Source organism: Galleria mellonella, unplaced genomic scaffold, assembly GCF_026898425.1.
Source record: "Galleria mellonella isolate WM207_F2 unplaced genomic scaffold, CSIRO_AGI_GalMel_v1 utg171, whole genome shotgun sequence".
Lineage (NCBI taxonomy): Eukaryota > Metazoa > Arthropoda > Insecta > Lepidoptera > Pyralidae > Galleria > Galleria mellonella.
Genome location: NW_026442014.1, coordinates 5,889,864 through 5,911,776, shown reverse-complemented (window position 1 = coordinate 5,911,776; position 21,913 = coordinate 5,889,864). Strand labels below are relative to the sequence as shown.

General features: G+C 33.8%; 2 protein-coding genes across 3 annotated transcripts; both read right to left on the bottom strand.

Annotated features, from left to right (window-relative positions):
* Positions 1-183: 183 nt before the first annotated feature.
* Positions 184-4,841, bottom strand: LOC113518210 (uncharacterized). The gene is made up of 6 exons (XM_026903015.3): positions 4,774-4,841; positions 4,612-4,642; positions 4,132-4,268; positions 3,139-3,409; positions 1,956-2,191; positions 184-1,010 (listed from the first exon to the last, which is right to left on the bottom strand). Exons 2-6 carry the CDS (start codon positions 4,625-4,627, stop codon positions 681-683), a joined length of 990 nt encoding a protein of 329 aa, XP_026758816.1. The 5' UTR covers positions 4,628-4,642; positions 4,774-4,841; the 3' UTR covers positions 184-680.
* A 2,641-nt stretch (positions 4,842-7,482) lies between these two features.
* On the bottom strand, positions 7,483-17,352 carry LOC113518552 (C3 and PZP-like alpha-2-macroglobulin domain-containing protein 8). 2 transcript variants are annotated; one of them, XM_026903532.3, is made up of 7 exons: positions 17,191-17,352; positions 11,033-11,169; positions 10,513-10,777; positions 10,216-10,427; positions 9,902-10,127; positions 8,389-8,663; positions 7,483-8,007 (listed from the first exon to the last, which is right to left on the bottom strand). In XM_026903532.3, the coding sequence occupies exons 1-7, from the start codon at positions 17,204-17,206 to the stop codon at positions 7,780-7,782; spliced, it is 1,359 nt and encodes a 452-aa protein (XP_026759333.2). In that variant the 5' UTR covers positions 17,207-17,352; the 3' UTR covers positions 7,483-7,779. The 2 variants fall into 2 exon arrangements, with proteins under 2 accessions (XP_026759333.2, XP_026759335.2); XM_026903534.3 differs by lacking the exons at positions 9,902-10,127; positions 10,216-10,427.
* Between the last annotated feature and the right edge of the window lie 4,561 nt (positions 17,353-21,913).

Here is a 21,913-nt window from a genome sequence, read left to right as displayed (position 1 = left end):
TGAAATTTAAATTTTAAAGATTTGTTTAGAAAATAGCAATTCAGAATCGACCCTATAGCATACTGACATAGATTAAGGATAATTATCTGCGATACAAAGAATACGGTATAAATCAAAGATTTCGGTGTAATTCCTCGTTCTTAGGTAGCAATAGCTAAAAAATCATCACGTAAATAAATAGAATTAACTTGGCATCTTATTTATTGTGTAAATAAATAAATACTTTTTAAACTATAAATTCTACATACATATATCACAGAAAATCTTATTTTAAATTACAGGAATAAACTTTGTGAAAGAGAATATATTACCAAAAATTGCAAAACATGTGTATAAAATTAACATGAAATACAAACATAATAGATTTAGGAATTTCTCGATTTTTACATATAGGTATAATATACAAGCGTCTCTCTTCTCTGACGTTTTAAAAATAACCATTATCTGCGTATGTAATATTATTGTACTGCTCCTTAAAAAGAGCACAATATTCCCAGTCATGTCTATAAATGAAAGTTCCTGCTCCTTATACTGCGCTGGGCACTAGACAGTTCTAGGATGAGCACGACTCACTCGGCCTCCTTCTAAATACGCTTATAATAGTCTTTATAAATAATTTATTAATTTAGTATTATAGTTTAAACTAAATTAATAAATTTATATTGTTTATACTACATTATCTAGACATCGTCCTCATCCAAAAAATCCTCATATACGTCGTTGTCATCATTTTCCATGTTATCATTATATGTATGGTTGGCACATCGCGCATTTATGTTAGGACAGACCAATATTTCATAGTTTTCATGGGCTATTTCTCTACCATCGTATGGTATGTAACAGACAGAGTGAGAGGGCTGGACCTTTCCAGGGATAAGGTGTCCATTTTGGTAAGCACGTCCTATGAAGAGTTTTTTTCTGCCATCCTCAGAATAGCCCCCTTCGACTGCAGATACTGGGATTTTAGATTTACACGTTGGTACCCATACGCAATCATATCCAACTAAAACCTGGTAAAATAGAAATATATAAGATCAGTATATGATAAAAAATAAACTTAGAATTACATTAGTTATTTAACAATAAAAACACAAACATCCCTTAACAGGTCATAAGGAAGTCTTTCTATGTATTACATCGAAGTAGCATACCTAAAATACTGGCAGCATTACCTCTTTCGATAGCAATATTTATTTCTTTTCGCAATATAGTATATGTATCTATCCATACCTACTAACATCTCTTGGGTCACCAGTTATTACGATGAGGCACACTGTAACCTTCTTATTAAGTACTTATATACGTACGTACTATAAACGCATATATAACATATATTGCCTCACATCATTTATTATATACTATTCGTTTGATTTTATGTTATTTACATTCTATGCTGTGTGATCCCGGCATAGAATGGATCACTTATTCCTTTTCCATGGGTGTCGTAAGGAGCAACTCAAGGTCGAGGGATAGGTAGTAGTGTGTTTTTTTAAAACATCACCAGAGAGAGACTTTGTAGAAAAGCCGATTGCTTGGGTACCTCTGTCCCATTCGTGTTTCAACCGTGAAGCAGTTGTGTTTGCATGGCTGTGTTTCGGTTTGAAGAGTGGGATATGGCGTGAATTTACTGGGTACAGAGGAATAACACCTGAGTCCTCAGGAATGGCAACGCATGGAGGGTATCATGGGCAAAACAGTATACTCTGTTATTTCCATGGTACTGCTCATGTCTATAGGCGACGGTTACCACTTTCCATCAGGTGGGCCGTCAGCTTGTTTGCCATTCTAAGTTGTATAAAAAAAACCTAACTGCGGTAGTCAACTTGTTAGCCAAGTGTGGCAACTACTGATAAAATTTCCTAATAGGGCGAGGTCTATGTTCAGCCGCGGACAGTTAACGGCTGATTAATGATGATACTATTCATAAATAATAACTAAGTAGTTTTTTTTTTTACCTCAAATTCCTGTTTCTCGTGCTCTTGGCCACCCCATGATATATAACCCACTCCTTCAGATGACACAAATTTGCCAGGTGTCAATGACCCGTTGTGTTTGGACCTTATGATATACAGGGCGTCATTCTCATAACCTCCAATTACTGCACCATCAGGCAACTGATTATCAGCTTGCACCCATTGAACATGACCACCAGTCACTGGCAGTACTTCTGGTTCTTTTATCAGTGGTGGTACTATAACATAATGAAGTTAGTTTTATGCTTATAACTCCAAAAAAGTGAGTAAAACACATTCAAAAAAGAAAATATAAACCTGTTTGTATTACTCTTGTTTCTGCTATTACAAATAAGGTTTATTATACTTAATAAAATACCTTTAATTATTATTTATTTTTATATAATATATAAATATGATTAACAACAACAGTTCATTATATAATATTTTTTAATTCTTTAATAAAGTAAATACTTTGCAAAATAATGTTACAAGTTTAATCCTATTATTATTTAAATTTTATTGAACACATCCCATCACAACACATAATACATACAGAAATATGAGTGGAAAACAAATGTACAAACGTTTCTTACAACATGTTTATAAAATTGTGTGGATGCCTAGTGTATTCACTTTATAAATAACATTTGATTACAAGGTACTTTTAATCAGTTGCTTACAGACATTAAAAACACCATGAACATAACAAAATACCTTATGATGCCTATATTACTCCACATGCATTGCTATTCCTGAGATATAAGGCACCTCTGTTCTCTGTAATTTTACTATAATCATGCAAGCGCAGCTGTTAAGTGGTGGAAACAAGAGTGGGATATAGGATAAATATAAATAATTAAGTTAAAAAAAATTGTTATATTAGCCAGGTAACTACTATGAATTTCCAGGGGGGAAGGGATTTTTAGTAATGCAGATTACCAGTCCCATTGCTAACAATATACCCTATTAGGTTGACCTCCAGGTGCTCCCCTTGGAAACCATCATGCTAAATCACAGGTGTATTTAGCATGATAGTCTGACTGATCTACTCTTTCATTCTCACTTATCATCTTTCACTGGTGCACCACCAGCATATACCATTAGGGTAGGCAGAGTTGCCATTCCATTATCACCCATTAAAAAAAAACTATGAATTTCTAAGTTTTAATATAAAACAACTTACATTCAAATCTCCAATGGACAACATTAAAAAAATCAGTTCTTCCCTTCCCAGCAAACATTACATATTTTAACTTCTTTAATTCTGTACCTGGCAAGGTAACTATAGGTTTATTTTCACCATCTCTACCAAATTTTATAGACGAACCATGCCATGAGAGCCAGAAACTTCTATATTCATCTGCACTTAAGATATTGGGTGTTTCAACAGTTTGCCCTGGGGCCCCATCAGCCTGTCTTATTGAGGTGTGATTAAGATTGTATCCTATTATAATCTGTAATTAACAATGTTACTAGAAAAATTATAATATCTGTTTCATAGAGACTATGATAGCACTTTTGACATTTACACCCTAAACTCTGTAAATATTGACAGCTACATAGGAGTAAACACTATAAAGTACATTGTTTACTAATATTGATATATAAGTACTGCTAGAACAAAAACTTATGAACATAATAAATTCAAATTTCTTTTGTAGTTATGTAATTAACATTTTTAATTATTAAGAGTGTTTTAAATTTTTCATGATTGTTCAAATGTGATGATGAATATGAATGATCATTCTTTATTTTTAACTACATATATATTTATAGTTTTTTTTTTATTTTGAATAGAATAAATGTCATTATAATGAAATGCACTAAGTATTACACCTAACAACTTATTAACATGAAACTATGATTTAAATTACAAAAATTCTATTAAATTTAATGATCATGGTAATGTTTGTTTTTTCTTTTTTAAGTATATAATGACTCTAATACAGACACAGATTGGTAAAGTCTGTACCTTAAAAATATTAGTGTTACACTATTTTCAGTAATGTTACAAAAGCTTTATATTGGCAGCATTCTTTTTCTTAAGAAATCCTTTAGAAAATGTCAATATATATAATGCTGTAAAACTTTGAATTAAACTAAATATAAAAACTTTTAATTGATGTTCAAATACCTAGAATCAAAATAGAATAGGCAGTAATCATATTTTGTTTACCCAATATTCGCAGTTTTCATCAATATTCTTTGCCAATCCGATGGCAGCATTTCCAGAATCAGCCTTTATATCAACCTTAAGACCACAGAAAGGAACTCTGTAAAACATACTGTTTTCTTCAGGGTAAGTTGTAATCTCTGGAAAAAAATAATATTAAAATTAGAACATTTCATCAATATTGTGCAACATGTATTAGTCATACATGTCATTTCCCAAATAGGGTGACGTCAGGCAGGCGACCGGTCGTAAAACTATAAGCCAAATCTTTTTGTAATATTGATAAAAACATATTACCCCAAATAATAATTGGGATAAGGGTAGGAAGATGATGATTAGTCATACATTTTGTAGTCATATTTAACTACTTCATAACATAACTTTTTATATAAATTTATATATTATTACAAATAGTATCATAAAACAATTGTTTACAATAATAGTTGCCTTTAGCCAAAATGTATAATAACAAATAATTTTTACCTATTTGGTCACCCATTATTCACTCGATTTTCTAAAAAATATAATAATAAAAGTTAAAGATTTACTTAGAAGATGGATCTAGATCTAGTACACAGATTAAAGAGACTATGTTTAAAGATCTAGTATATAATAATTAATAAAATAAAAAATAAAAATAATCACAAATTAGAAAGATTATGTATGCCTATAATCATAGATTAGACTATGAATACATTTTTGTTGTTGTTGTACCTACGAAAACCACAGAATAAGTAAAGGAAAACGGGGTGAATACCTATTCACCCCGTTTTCGGTTTGTATGTATCAAATAGAATTTTACATTTCAATTTTTTCATTATGTTAGACAAATTATCATCTTTTACGCATTCTAAGTATCTTTGGTTGTTTAAATTATATGATTACTAGCGACCCGCCCCGGTTTCGCACGGGTGCAATGCTGATACTAAATGTACCTACCTACTACAGAATGTTAGGGGGAAAAGGATTGTTAGTAATGGAGACTGAGAATCCCATTACTAGCAATATACTCAATCAGGTCGACCTCCTCGTGATTCTCCCTGGAAACTATCATGGTATATTCCTGATGAATTCATCATAATGGGCTAACTGACCTGTTTTCATTCTCATCTATTATCTGGTGCTCCGCCAGCGTATCCCGTTAGCGCAGGCGGGGTTACCATACCATTTTCACCCATAAAAAAAACTACAGAATGTTATTATAAATAACATTTACAGCTTTTTTGTCATTAGACAATACAAACATTATAAAGTGCTATAGGGCGAAGTGGGGCATTCGACGTGCTATTATATAGGCACGCGCCGCCGGCCAGGCCGATACCGCCGCACCGCTTTTTTCCTGCATTTTAAATCTGTAATATCTTTAGAAATTTCGTTTAAATTACATGCTGTAATGGGCCATATTGATCTATATTAAATGGACAATGTATTTAACACTTCGTAAATAAGCCATTTTTTCTCGTAAAATGGTTATTGTGGGTTATCTTTAAGAGATAGACATATACCATCGCGGACTTTTTTGTTGACCTTTTTAAGATGTACAATACTGCAGTACATTATTTTGATTTATCTCGTGGGGTTCAGCCAGCATTTGCAATGTAAGCATAAAAAATGTGTTTATTTACGACATCACATTAGAAACCTCTAAATTTATCAGTGTTTCTCTATAATATTATTCATGTATTATATATATAAACCTTCCTCTTGAATCACTCTATCTATTAAAGAAAAGCGCTGAACAATTCGTTGTGTAATTATAAAGATTTAAGCATACATAGGGACGGACAGACAGCTACAGCGACTTTGTTTTATACTATGTAGTGATGATGATGATGATGATAGAGATAGTGATGATAAAATAGAAGATAATTTAAAAAGTAGACAGTAGCTGATTAATTATAGAAAAATGTGCTTTATCCCCATTTATACTGGATCCGGGGTGATTTGGAACAAACAGGTATCACGTCAGCTTTTAATTGTCCACTACTGAACGTAAGCCTCCTTTTGAGGGATTTTGCAGTAGTTGCCATGCTTGGCAGGCGAATTGGTAACCGCAGTCAAGCTTCAAAGATGTTTTAAGAAGGGACGTTGCCACCTATCTCTCGCTCTCCCTTGGTCGATACTTACGACACCCACGGGAAAGGAAGGGGTGGCCTATTCTATGCCGGGACCACACGGAGAAAGGCAAAGGGTTATTAAAATATATTATATGTATACACAGTAATTAAATAAACATTATTTAACAATAAATATTCTAAGTTATTTGACAATTTACTTTTTTAGTCGACTGATTGGGTATCTGTCTCATTCGTGTCTTTGTACATGATCTTCTTACATGATTGTAGTTTTGTTTGAAAGGTAGTATCATATAAGGTAGGTACATAAGGTATCTATGTACCTTACGTATGACATAAAACCTCAAAATGGCAAATAATAAGGAGCAGAATGGGCATCACAGTGTATTCTGTGAATTTCAGGATACTGTTCATATCTATAGGCGACGATTACCATTTTCTTCCGGTGGATCGTTAGCTTGTTTGAAATTAAAGTATCAAAAAAATTATAAAAACAAAAGAAATGTAATTTTCAATAATTTATATTATCTTTTAAATTTTGTAAATGTATTTGAATATGAATAAAGGTATGCCAGACAGATATCAAATCAGAAATGCTATAAAAAACTTTGGTGAATGTGAAGCAGAAGAGAAATTAATGAAATTATTTGACGACATCAAACTCTTCTGAAAGGAGATAAGGACTTTGTGGTTATTTGATTTCTATAATGGAGAGAATAAGAATTAAAAATTATTACGTGTTAAACTAAAAAAAAAAACATATTTTGAGGAAACCCGCCTACCAAGCGTGGCAACTACGGGCAGAACCTTCTATATGGGGGAGGTTATGTTCAGCAGGAGTGAACGGCTGATACAACAACCTCTATGCTAAGCCACTGTCCATGTAATATATGAATTTGAATCGGTTTGAATGGTGTGATATGATAATGAAATTACAGGGCATGTTGGCTCAACGTCTTAGTCCTCAGGAATGACAACACATGAGTGGTAAGTATATATTTATGGGTGTCATAATGCATTCAGTGATACCCTTGGTGCTGTTCATATTTATAAGCGACGATTACCACTTTCCTTAGGAGGCCGTCAGCTTGTATCCCATTTTAAGTTGCACAAAAAAATTACAAAGAAAATAGTCTTCAAATGGTATGAATTTATTTCAATTTGATTGCCATGAATGCGATAAAAATTGCTGCTGACTATTGTGAACACTTGTTTAATAATAATTTGTGATAGGTTATGTTAATTTGTGTGGAAGATTAATAATTAATGTAGACATGTATAATATTAAAATAATTTAATAAAAGTAAATTAACAGTTGTACATAGAACACGAAACAATAAAAATAATTGTACGGTGCGCATTACTCGCGTGGTACCTACTAAGCTATCATAGGCACAGCGTGATGTCCTTATATTTGTTCTGTTTGTTAATCCTAATATATCGCAATATTTTATTAAGCATATTGCAATTTACGTGAACATCTCATATAAGCAGCCTTCGTTCATAACAATCACTTAGCGAAGACTTATATCAAAACGTTACAATAATAATCATCATTATGTCATGTCGATTGTGCTTAAGCCATAAGAATTTCATAATCAGGGAAGCCAAGTTCTTGTCCTCCGAACGAGATGTAACAGACTCCGTGGGACTGTTGTACTTTGCCTGTAGTGACGCTGCCTTCGTGACGTACACGCCCTATGAAAAGAGTCTCGCCGTCTTCGGTTTGTCCGCCTGGGAATGCACCAGGTGGTACATTGGAGCCGTTTGTGGGCACCCAGTTATTGGGGCCACCGACTAAAACCTGCAAAATTAAATAAGTGAAACTAATATGTTTTTTTTTTTTATGCAACTTAGAATGGCAAACAACCTGACTGACGGCCCACCTGATGGAAAATGGTGACCTAGACATAAGTGCCATGGATATAACAGAGTATATGTTATCGATGTTGCATAAGATTATACAATTTCAACAAGTATATGTATATATATATATATATATATATTGTGTTTAAGTTTGAAATTACTGGGTACGTGTCTCTAGAAGCCTTTGCAAAATTGCAAGCGTTCGGGGGGTGCGGTAGTCAGTTACCGTCAGGCAGGCCGTATGCTTGCTATCCTCAACAGTCCACACAATATATAAATAATAGTTACGTCGTAGTACGTAGGATGTGAGTAAACCAACCTGGTAAGTAGGTTTTCCATGTTCTTGTCCACCCCATGGCACGTATGCACAACCGTGTGAGGCTACCAGTTTTCCTGGCAAAATAGCGCCTTCGTGTTGTGCTCTAGCGACGTAAAGAGGTTCCCCATTGGAATCCTGGCCGCCCAGAACGGCTTCAGGTGGCACTTGGCCTCCGGATGCTTCAGCCCACACACCCGCACCGCCTGGCGCAGGACCGCCTGGATATCCAGGTGGAGTGCTGTAGAGAGCTGCAGCTTGCGGCGCTGATGGTTGTGCTGTAATTTTATATTGCAAATCATTATTTGTACTATTTATCATGAAGTTTATAAAATCGTTAATATTGATAAATGTGTTATAATAATATATAATAAGTTTAAATTATCAGGATGTGCATATAAATTATTATATACAATATGTAATAAAAAAATATAAGTAAGCAAGCGTTAAATTCTTATCAAGTAGTTGTGTAGGATGCTATTATTTTTAACACAGAAATTGTCATGCATTGCGTATTAAGATTAATTATTTTATTTTTTATTAAAAAAAAAAAAACCAACAGCAAAAAAATTCATAATAAAAAAGACAGTAAAGACAAAAAGCCTTAGGTATTAAGATTTAGATTTTAGGATTCTTCGTAAACATTGAGCTTTGTTTGGGCATGGGCTTCACTTTATATAATATGAGAAGCATATTGGCTTTTTATTACTATACTAACTAAAAGTCTACTTTTTACGAATCATAATAGGATTTGTTTTGCATAAGAGAATAATATTCACAGGCTGATAGATACATTTCCAACGGTAGGTTCCAAGCAAATCCTATTATGATTTGCGTATAACGTGATTTTTAACTCCTTACTGTGCGATTTTTAACGACCGTTCCTAATCTAGTGCTGGTATAAAGTGATTTATTCCCCTAATTTCCTTTTTACTCTCTCTTCAAGATATCTATCTTGAGGATGTAAAAAGATTGGTGATACATTGTTACACAAATATTGGTAATACATTACCTATTGTTAATTAGAATTTTGTAATTAATTATCTAAAATCACTGCAATGTAACACCATGAGAGCATTGAGAGCATCAAAAGCGTGACAGTATTACCAAATAAAAAAATAAGTTATAAGAAACAAGCATGTTACAAGAAGTGGAGATTAGAATTGTCACAAAATGTACCCAACATACCACAAAATATCACATCGTCATCCTGAGGCAGAGATCGAGATCAAAACCAAGATCAAGATCGTACGTAATTGGTGTTGCACAAACATTAAGAACTACGTACTCCTTTTATAACATTGTATAATTGGTTAGTTCACTAGTTAAAGTGCAAGTATTTGAAAATTGCAAGAATATAATTTAATTAACAACGATTATGTAAGTATACCTAATTCGATCTAGAACAGTATAGGTAAATACTACGAACTGTAATGGAATGCACATTATTAGAATTCAGCAATTAACACCAAAAGCGTCTCATTCACAAAACATAATATTGAATGGGAAACTCAACGATTTTGCGCGCTGGAACCAAGGAAATGTGCTATACGCCATTGTCCGCGGGCACCGTATCCAGTACGCACGCCAAAGTGTGTTATGGGGAAAGGTGCTGGGTCCACCCAGTCCATAAGTACCGCGCCATTAGAACCGTCGCGTACAAGAAGGCGACCACATTTCCATTCAATTAGGAATTTCCTAAATTCGTTGGGATTCATAAGGCCAGGTGTCGGGAGGGTTACCTACGAACATTCCATTTATGTATTTCTCGTCTCAACGAATAGTTGAACAATAATAGCGACAATTAGCGAACACCGATTAACACCCTACCTTATCTGGCTTCTGTCTGTTGTATCTAATAACGGACTGGCTATTTTCCCAGCCACCGAGGATTATTTCGTACATAGGATCGACTTCTGCGGCAGTGCTGGTCAAACACACATGACAGTTGTGTGGACCACGATACTGAAGTTCCAATAATCCAGTAGCAACAGGCCCAAATTTGTATTCAAGCTGGTCTGGAGTATCGAACTCAGCCCCCTCTGCACCACAAGGATAATTTTGGATAAAAAAGAATTTTTACATTGGGTACATTTTGCAATGAGTAGCTAATGTTTATAGACTTACCTTCGATTTTCCATGTACCAGTAGCACCCCATCCTGTGCAAACTCCAACAAAGCCAACAGGGAATGGTTCAGGGTCTGTCCAAGAAATAAATGGAATGACTTCTCCTTCTCGGCCAGCTGACACTACACCACCATCCCAACGCACCCAGAAACCACGGAATTCTCCACCGTTCAAAATTCCAGGAGTGTCGACTTCAACTTTATCGGGCTTCGTTCTGTTCCTTCTGATTACACTCTTTGTGTTTCCCCAACCGCCAATAAAAACCTAAGAAAGAAATATTATTTATACATTAAATTTTTAAAACGACTTTACGAGTAAAAAGGAAGAAGGTTTTTTTCGTAATGTCATGGATCAAAAGCGCTTGTATTTTTTTTTTTTTGTGTTTCGTTACTTGTTAATCTTTGCCAAATATGAACTAATTTTGATAATTATTTTTACAATAATTCATGTTATGCATGAAAATAAGAGAGAATTTTTTTGAGTAGTAAAATCTTTAATTATTATTTAAATACTACGAACCTCATACATGGGGTCGGACTCCTGAGGGCCCAAGGTAAGTGCCAGATGTGCATCATTTGGTGTGCGTACTTTGAATGTCACGGATCCGCTTGATACAGGAAAGAATTGATATTGGAGGTTGTCCTCCGTGGCTACATCTGAAAAATAAAAATTAGTTCATTGTATAATTGATTAAACATTAATTTTATGAAATTGTTAGGAGGATGAGTTTATTTTACATTGTTTTGATACATTTTAATCTTATTTTATTGATATAATAAAATTGTAACTAGACGATGTCTGTATGTGTGAAATATTAGATAGGCAATAAAAGCCAAAATAATATTTTTTAGAAATTTTGTCTGTCTGTATGTTTGTAAATTGCTGGGAAATTGTTTTTATTTTAGTTCAGTATCAATACTTAACTAATATAATAAAATTGTAACTAGTCAATCTCTTTATATGGGAGATGTTTATTTTATAACATACGAGGCAAACGATATTAGATAACATAAGCTAAAATATTAATTTTTAGAATTTTTTTCCAGCATCACACATTAACTATTGCATCAGATTGATGAAGTTTTAACATTCGTGTTCCTGAAGATCTAACTTAAAAGCCGGTGTGTTTTATATTGATACGCCATCCAGAAGTGATGCATTCGATTGGATTTCCTATTTCTGAAATCTATATGTAAGAAAAAGTTAATTTAATAATATACTTAAGTGTTATAAAATTTACTTTTTTTCGTATAGTATTTTATTCTATATTATTATGGTCGGTGAATGTTTTTCTTTCTTTCTCATACAGATCTTGTATATTATAGTAATCTGCATCTTCACTATTGTATGGATATTTTGTACAATTTTATTAATTACATTATAGATCGTGATATACGTGTTGTTACTCAAGATTCAAATTGATTTTAATTAAATTATTTATATGCATATAATATTGTCGCCTACATATCACTTTACTTAATAACCACATTGATTAGGTATAATAAAATCCTCGATCTATCACGTAACATTTATTTTTACATTTATGAATCACTACTGCATTATACATATATGCAATAGAAAAATATTCAGAATTATTGTCGATCTGTTATGCTTCACTTGTATTATGTAAAAATTACCTATAGGTATGAAATGTGCCAGAATATCTTTCCAGCTCCACTTTTCATTTCAACACACACTATTTTTACATACAATGTAAAGAATGCGATACCTAACAATAAATGAGAGTATTCTTACCTACTTATATGACCATTGCTTATAAATATCTGAAACTCAGTTTGATAGTCTGTATGTCTGATTGATACGCCTTCTTTTCCTGCTACTTAACCGATGTGAATTAATTAACAGACAGATTTAATTTGAAGACACGCAAGACGCGTGATGTCATCAGATAAGTATTTGATTAATCCGAATTAATTGTATGAGCAATCAGGTAGTAGGAAGTATTTACAAAAGGGCGGAGGTATTGTTAGTAATAGGGATTTGCAACCTTCATTGCTAGTCATATACCCTATTAGATTTCCTATTGCTAGCAATATACCCAACCAGGTCGACCTCATCATGATCATCATGATGGGCTAACTGGCCTGTTTTCATTCTCATCTATCACCATTCGCTGGTGCTCCGCCAGCGTATCCCATTAGCGTAGGCGGGGTTACCATACCATTTTCACCCATAAAAAAAAATACCCTATTAGACTAACTCCTCGTGGTCCCCCTGGAAACCATACTGCTTAATTCCAAATAAAATTATCATGATGGGCTCACCAATCTACCTTTTCATCTTCTCCCATCATCGCTCACTAGTACCCCATTAGTATATGCCGTTAGCGCAGGTTGTTATCATACATTATTATCCATAAAGAAGTGTTAACAAGTTAATAAATGATAGGATTTTGTTTGCCACCACTGGTCTGTATGATGAATAATTCAAAATATGCTAGAGATTTTATATTCTATGGACGTTAGATTGGACTTTCGACGGTACTTATTTAGTTCGGTCGTCGCCTTCCATTTGGAGCAAGACTCTTAACAGCAAGTCTAAATATAGGATAGCAGCGTTGGTATGCGCTAAGTAGGTAGCTCCGCACCCACAACATATTCTCGTCAGTGCTATACTAATAGGCTACCTATATCCATTGCTGCATACAAAGGACTGATTTCAACATTTTGTAGATTTCCAGAGACGATGAATGCTATAAAATCGTTTCGTTAGTTAACGAGGCGACACGAATGGTCAGGTCGGATGATGTCATTCTATTAAATCAATGCTGTTGGCGACCTCCAGCCGCTAGTAGCGGTACTTAAGGGAGTACTAAGTCTGGGAGTTGAATACCTAATAATTTTTTATAACTTTGTAGATAACTAAAGGAACTAAAAAAGGCTATTAACAAGGTTTTATTAAATAAAGGAACTAAATTTTAACTAGTTAACTGAGAAGGTAATGTATTATATCATCGTTTCTGGGCCTTATTATAATTATTAAAATTATCAAGGTTATTAAAGTAACATTTAGGTCTATGTGTATAAAAAGCATTGTTTTGAATGTAAAATAATAAGTAGTTAATATGGAGGTATAAATTCCTCAATTATACAGTTTATTTCAATGTTTCTTACACTGATTATTGACTAGTAGCTTATAATTGGAAGATGTTTAATTTCATACTGCACAGACTAGTAGGTATTGGTCTATAACATGAATGTGGATTTTAACAGAAAAAAAAATGTTTGTAAATACTGAAGATATCGCGTAACATAGATAAGTAAACACAAAAAACCCGTAGATAAAAAACACAGATTTTCCAGAGAATACAAAATTAAGTTTTAAAATAATTACTGTGAAAACGGTTCTCATACTTTTTCCTTAGTATGATTAAGTATAAGCATAAATAATTTATTTCTAGTTCTTATTTTTATACATTAAGGATAAAAATAGCGTCCTGTATTTATTTTTATCTAAACAATACAGCGGTTTCTGTGTTTACTGACTTGTTATTGTATATTCAACGAACATACCTAATGTGTCAGATGCTCATCGATCATTGTTGTGATAAGTTTATTTCGCCATGACCTTGACCCAGCTGTAGAACCATTAAGCATAAACTATAATATAGCTTAGTATTACGTTACGTATGTCAATTTTTAAGAATAATTAAACTATTTTCAATATTTCTGGTTGATCTTATTTAAAAACTGTTCTGATATTAAAATGTCTACAACCATCGTTTTTGTTTTTCAAAATAGACAACTAGTTTTAATTTTGTCATACTTCTGTATAGATTTAAAGATGGTGCCTAAGGATTGTAGGTAGATACGAGTATGTGTTTAAAATTTATAAACACGAACATCTATCAATAATCAATAATGGATTAGGTAACGATCAAGTTCCAAATAAAAACAAACGAAGATTAAAACTTCAAAACATTCGTACTTAGGAACCTGTTCTGGCTGCTATTATCTCCTTGTATAGGTATTAAAATGTCCCCCATTCCTCAAAGTCAAATAACAAGTATTACTAAATATCCATCTATTTCTTGAATATTTATCTAATATGAATCTAAATAAAAAAAAAGTCTTTATATATGATGGAAGCTATGCAATATAAAAAAAAAGGTTATTTAACCTTAATTTTATTTGGAAAATAAACATAAAGCCAAAATAAAAATAGTGGGTTTTAAAGAAAACATCATCCAACTTTATTATATATTTATGACGTCAATTATAAACACAGGAAATGGCCCTGAGCCGTCTGTGTCTACTAGCTCTATGTAGCATACTTGAGGTCGTTGTTTCACCTAATCTTTTCAATTCAAACAATTTACGATACATATTTAGAATAATTTTGGATAGTTTAAACTACTATTTTTGAAAAAAAAATTATAGAATCGTCTGCATGGTTCTTATCTTTTTCACACCTATAAGTATTTGTTGTTAAACAGCGTATTTGTTAGGGTTTAAATAGTGAATTAAGGCGCCAAATGACGCCAAGATATTTTTAGAGTTTTATTAACTGGCTCCCTTTGTATAAAAAATTCACTTCTAAAGAGTGGCAAGTTCTAAGGCAGCCATAACCGTCCAAGGTGTATTCGATAATAGTTTGTAAGGAATGAATACATTATTATTATTTTATTAATGCACATATATTTCGATAACGTAATTATAATTCTTATAGGTAAATTTGCATAATTGCTTACCATTTTCATTAGTATAAAAAGCAGTTCAGTATTAATGTTATTAGCGACTTATTCTGTTTTAGCGGTTATGTAGGCAGCAATGCGGTCGTAAGACCAATTAAATACATTTACCATTCGACCTTATCGTTATGAACTCTAAGATCTGTCCGCATAATGCGATGTTTTTTATTTTAAAATTAACCATTTTACTTAAATATTTAATATTGCACTATAGGGAGGAAAGGGATTGTTAGCAATGGAGTTTGACAGCCCCATTGCTAGCAATATGCCTTATTAGGTCGACCTCCACGTGGTTTTCCCTGGAAACCATCGTGAACAATTCTTGTTGAATTCGTCACGATGGGCTAACTGACCTAATTCATCTTCACCTTCCTTCTATCCTTCACTGGTGCCCCGCCGGTGTATACCGATAGCGCGGGTGGGGTTACCATTCCTATATCATCCATCAAAAAAAAATTGCATTATAAAATTATTATCTTAGTTTTAAATAATAGTAGGTATTACAGTACAGATAATTATATTTTATTTCGAAAAGAGTAAACAAAAAAGATATGATACTTAACAGACTTGACACGCGGACTTTCGACTTTTGTAAGAGAACGTAGATTTTAGGTATTTTACTTGTGTGTTAGCCTATTACTTCCTACGCGTAGATATCAGAAATAGGAAAATCAATGAAATGGGCAACTTCTAGATGTTACATCAAGACGAAACATGCAAGTTTGAAGTGTTAACATTTTCCGGAACACACTGTGAAAACTGGATCCAATTTGGTATAGTAGATTGTATATGATGTTGAAACAAACATATATACCGACAGACAGGTATAATTACTAAAAACTATTGTTTTGGCATCTGTTAGTCTTATTAAGACCTCTTACATCAATAGTTCTTAAATATCTTTCACGTACAGACATCACCTTCTTACAATTTTGTTCTTAATTATTAGTATTAGTAAGATAAGAAGATAGGTGTATCAGTGGCGGAGTAAATTTTATGACTCAAAGCATTCAGTCTTAAAACTATTAATAACACTAAAAGAAGTACGAATTTTCGTATGCTTACACATATTTTAATGGTTTTGATGATAGACAAAAGCAACAGACAGTTCAATAAATATTCTAAAAGTTGTTGTTCTTCTGTCGAAAAGATCTATTTACCTACCTAGGTAGACTGTATAAAGTCGACCTTCAATTTAGGTTTAACTATTTAAGTATTGGGGACAGATTATAATGACAGTTACCTATAAAATGTGCACATAGTAAGTATGCTTGCTCTGTGCACATTTTACACTTGCTAATTATGTATGCATTCCTGCGTCGTCCACACAAACATTCCGTAAGTATTCGTGATAATATAATTAATTATCTACCTACGCGTATACAAATAACATTACCTTGACGAGGTCAAATTTATCGATACAATATAAGGTATACTTATAAAGACAGACGATACTTATTTAAGATCATGACTGCACAGATGATGTCATTCAGTCTTATTCTAAGATGTCTCCTAGTTTTTAATAGAACGTAAATTGTCTAGATTGCTTCGACTTGTTATTTTCATGTAATATAGAAATAGTTTACTAGGAATGCGATGATCTTTATGTATAATACACAACTACACAAAACGTAGAAAACGAAACGTATTGATTCTAACGAATTTTCTGCGACGCGCCACCGCACCCGTTTTTGGCCTTGTGCCAGTAAAACACCGGTTGTTAAGCACAACAATTATAATATCTATGGCAGATACCGGCTTGTCAAAATGTTTAAGATATGTACAATTGTAGAATTTAAGACAAATCAAAATATTGAGGAGGTAACTCTAAAAGTTACGACTTGACAATTTATAAAAAAACTTTTTCTAAAGTGACATTTTACTTAACTACCTACATGAATATTAAATTTTTTGGTTGCGCTATAATTATAGAAAATAAGCGAGATATACATTAAAAAATACTCACCCAAGAAGTTAGTCATGGTTCAAGATGTTTAATTTTCACAGTTACAACACTTCAATACGTGAGTACAGCCCGAGAGCTGTTATTAAACTGGGAACTCGAACTTCGGCGTCGTGGTACACTGCATCTCGCGGCCTCCGCGGTCCGCGGCGACTCGTCCGAGGTGACACGTAACACGATGATGTCATGGTATAATAGTTTGAAAATATTATTGTTTGGATTAAACAAGTATAGTTTTCACATTATGACACTAGGTACTTAGCACGTACGTTATGAACCGTTAATTAGGTAGTACGGTATCATCTCGTTTGTATCTACTTCCGATCAGGATTTGATCTCAGATCAAGAAACACTAATAGAGGTTAAGATATCTCGGATATCTAACCTAAGATATTTTATAATTAATAAAGAATTGAGGTTCCGTGTTCGTTTCTTGTTAGGAAACAAACTTTTCCACGCCTATGTGTTCTGGTTTGTGCCTTTAGATATTTTTGTCTGGTTTATCTAAAAACGTCAAAAATGTATTTATGTACGTACTTAATTATCAAATCAAACAGCAAAATTTAAGTCTATTTTGGATGTAACGAACATAAATAATAAAGAAGTGAAATCTTAACACTAGAAACAGATAAACTATTTTTTTCATAACAATTTATCAAAATGAAAATATGTGATAAAACTATAATATGCAGTCTAAGAAACGGGAGGGGGATTGTTAGTAATGCGGACTATCAGTCCTATTGCTAGCAATATATCCTGTCAGGTCGACCTCCACATGGTCCTCCCTGGAAACTATCATGCTGAATCCCAGGTGTATACCATCACGATAGGCTAACTGACCCGCCTTTTCATTCTCACCTATCATCCCTCACTGGTGCGTCTGGGTGGCCCATTTTACGTTGGAACTACACGGAATATTAGATTAAAGCTAACAATATGTACACAGTTTTACATTACACCTAAACGGAGCAGTAGAGTTCAAAGGTAGGTAAGTTTTTTTTATTAAAATATTATCGTGTAATTTTAATAATACCTAGTATTTTTAACCAAAGCAAAGTAAATGTTAAATACATTGTGCTATTGGTGTATGCCAGTGACGTACTTACCAGTGACAAATAATAGGGATGAAGCCAGGTTTCTTTTAATTGGTTTAATGGTTCTATTGGGTAATGGTCTAATAGTAACCCTGCCTGCACTTTTTATATACGCTGGCGGGGCACCAGTAAAGGATGATAGGTGAGGATAAAAGCAAGTCTGTTAGCCAATTCAAGAATTAAGAAGGTTTCGTCGTGGATAGAGAAACTTGCTAGCAACGCCATCTACTTTATGATATCTAGTTAGGCCAATATTCTCTTCTTTTTTGCTTATTAATATATAATATTTAATTATGGATGCCGACTAATTATAATTAAACACTAGTTTATCGTTAAGTGAGAAAATCGACCTCAATATCCCGTTACGATAACATGAATCATTTCAAGCGTCTACGTAACGTCACGTTATGGTCCTGGAGCAGTCATTTTTTTTGATACAATTAATCTCAATAAAACACATTTTTCGTATACGTTGTATATTTATATAATGCAATACGTTGTATATACATTGATTATTTATTGATGCTCCTTTCCACTATGTACATGTTGGAACAGAACTCTTATAGAGTTAAACTCGTCTTTATATATTTGCTATTCATTGTCATATTTCTTTATGTATTATTAGTGTGTACAATATAGTATAAATAAATATACATATATTTATGTTCTGATAATAATACATTATTCTATAATGTAATTATTAACTAAAAGAGAAAAGATTAATAGTTACGGGGACTAGCAAACCCATTACTAGCAATATACCATGTTGACCTCCACGTAGTCCTCCCTGAAACCATTATCGTTACTCCTAGATGAATTTTATATTATTAGCTAACTGACCTGCTTTCATCCTCACCTATCATCCTTCACTGGTGTCCCGCCATTGTATGTAGTTTGTAGGAACAACTGCAGCTAGATAATTCTACAATATTTTCTTTTTTTTTTATTTTACTGTTTTTTTTTTAATGTGTGATAATGGAATGGTACCCCACCCGCACTATCGGTATACACCGGCGGGGCACCAATGAAGGATGATAAGTGAGGATAAAGTAGGTCAGTTAGCCCATCGTGACGAATTCAACAAGAATTGTTCACGATAGTTTCCAGGGAGAACCACGTGGAGGTCAACCTAATAGGGCATATTGCTAGCAATGGGAATGTCAAACTCCATTGATAACAATCCCTTTCTCTCCTGATTTTACTGTTTTGGCATCTTTGAGCATGACCATAGATAAATAATATATTATATACTTTTTGTACCGCATTCTACCTAACAAATAGACGTCGGGGTGAAGGGATTGTTACTACCAGTGGTCCCATTATTAGCTGTATACCATGTCAGGTCCACCTCCACGCGGTTCCCCCTTGAAACCATTGTGCTTAATTCTTGTTCGTTTCGCCACGAAGAGCTATTTGCTTTTATCTCTCATTGGTATCTCGCCAGCGTATATAGATTGTGTAGGCGGGGTTACCATTTCAATTAATCATGAATTAAAACAAATTGACATTAATTAAGACTTAGACTCTTCATCTAGTCCCTTTCAATGCAAATAATGTCTTATATAAAATGCAAATGATAAATAATGGAAAACAATACATTTTGACGGGGGATTGCGAAGATGTTTTTCTTGGCAAGAATTTAATATTTATATTTCTTATTGTGTGAAGTAAATACGTTTGCTGAATGTTAGCTCTTGGACTATATCACTAGAGTTTACTCACATTGGTAATATAACTGACATTTTGACTTTAATATAAAAGTAGCGTGAGGTCACAATCTTAACAATAGTTTATTTTAAGATATGCGCTAAGTATGACGTCACGAGATTGATCATTTGTAACCTTTATGTAGTTATGAATAAGCCCCCCAAACAAGTCATACTTACACGCCCATAAAACGTAACCTACGTCACGTGTCATCACGAATGATCCAAGATCATTTGAATGTCCGATCATTTATACCTGCCGGTAACCAGTATCATACTTTTTTTATAGCATTACGGTAGAAATCAAATATATGGTACGACTGATGTTAAGCGCCTACTATAATCCGACTGGGGGGAAAGGGATTGTTAGTAATGGAGACTGAGAATCCCATTGCTAGCATTATACCCAACCAGGTCGACCTCCTCGCGGTTCTCCCTGGAAACTATCATGGTTAATTTATCACCCTTCACTGGTGCTCCGCCAGCGTATCCCGTTAGCGCAGGCGGAGTTACCATACCATTTTCACCCATAAAAAAAAAGCGGCTACATAATCAGACTAGGAGTAGGTAATATATGACAATATTTACATAGTGTAGTTACAATATCTATAACGGATATATTAAATATCAGTTTTTTTTATACAACTTAGAATGGCAAACAAGCTGACGGCCCACCTGATGGAAAGCGGTAACCCTCACCTATAGACATGAGCAGTACCGTGGACATAACAGAGTATACTGTTTCGCCCATGATACCCCCCATGCGTTGCTATTCCTGAGGGCACAGATGTTATTCCTCTGTACCCTGTAAATTCACGGCATATCCCACCCTTCAAACCGAAATACAGCCATGCAAACACAACTGCTTCACGGTTGAAACACGAATGGGACAGAGGTACCTAAGCAATCAACTTTTGTACAAAATCTCCCTCTGGAAATATGAATTAAATTAAGTTAATTTAAATTAATTCAGTTAATTAAACTAATTAACTGAATTAAAATAACATTCCCATTAATGATACTAAAGTAAACTTTCCATCAGGCTAGTAAGTCAGGGTCCGTCTAATTTAGGCATGGGTTACTAGCAATATACTCTATATTGCTAATGCTAATGCCATTTTTTTCAATGGGTGATAATGGAATGTTCACCCCGCTCGCGCTCTCGGTATACACTGTCGTTGCACCAGTGAAAGATGATAGGTGAGGATGAAGAAGGCCAGTTAGCCCATCGTGATGAATCCACTTGAATTAAACACGATCGTTTCCAGGGGTCTTTTTCGGGAGAGGGATCGTTTTAATTTAGTGTGAACTGATAAACATTGGTATCTATTGCGTGAATATGTAATATAGCAAACTGTAGCAACAACTATGAAGTTGCGACATGCTAACCAGCTAGCAAAGTAGCATTAATAATTCACATATACATATTTAACACATGTGAAATTATATTGATAATCATAAATACATAACGAACTATAATTTAGAGGTTATTTATTAGGTTAAATGGTTTTTTAATGGATGATAATGGAATCGTAATCTTGCCTGCGCTAATGGTATAGTGTGGGATAATAGGTGAGATGAAAAGGCAGGTCAGTTAGTCCGTCGTGATGAATACACTTGGAATTCAGTATAATGGTTGTATCAGGGGGTACCACTGGGAGTTGTTGAACTCTTATACTGCTAGCAGTGGGAATGGTAATGTGGACTGCATTACCAAATTTCACTTCTCCCATTCCCTCCCCCCCTTCCCCTCAAATGGAATGGTAAACACGCCCGCACGGCGGAATAACATTTTTTTAAGTTGTGCCATAGTGGCGAAGTCACTAGGAATTAACCACGATGGTATTTTTTAATGAGATAAAAATGCAATGATAACCTCAAGCTGGCTAGAGAAATCTTAGTTAAAACAAGTAATTAAGGTTCTAG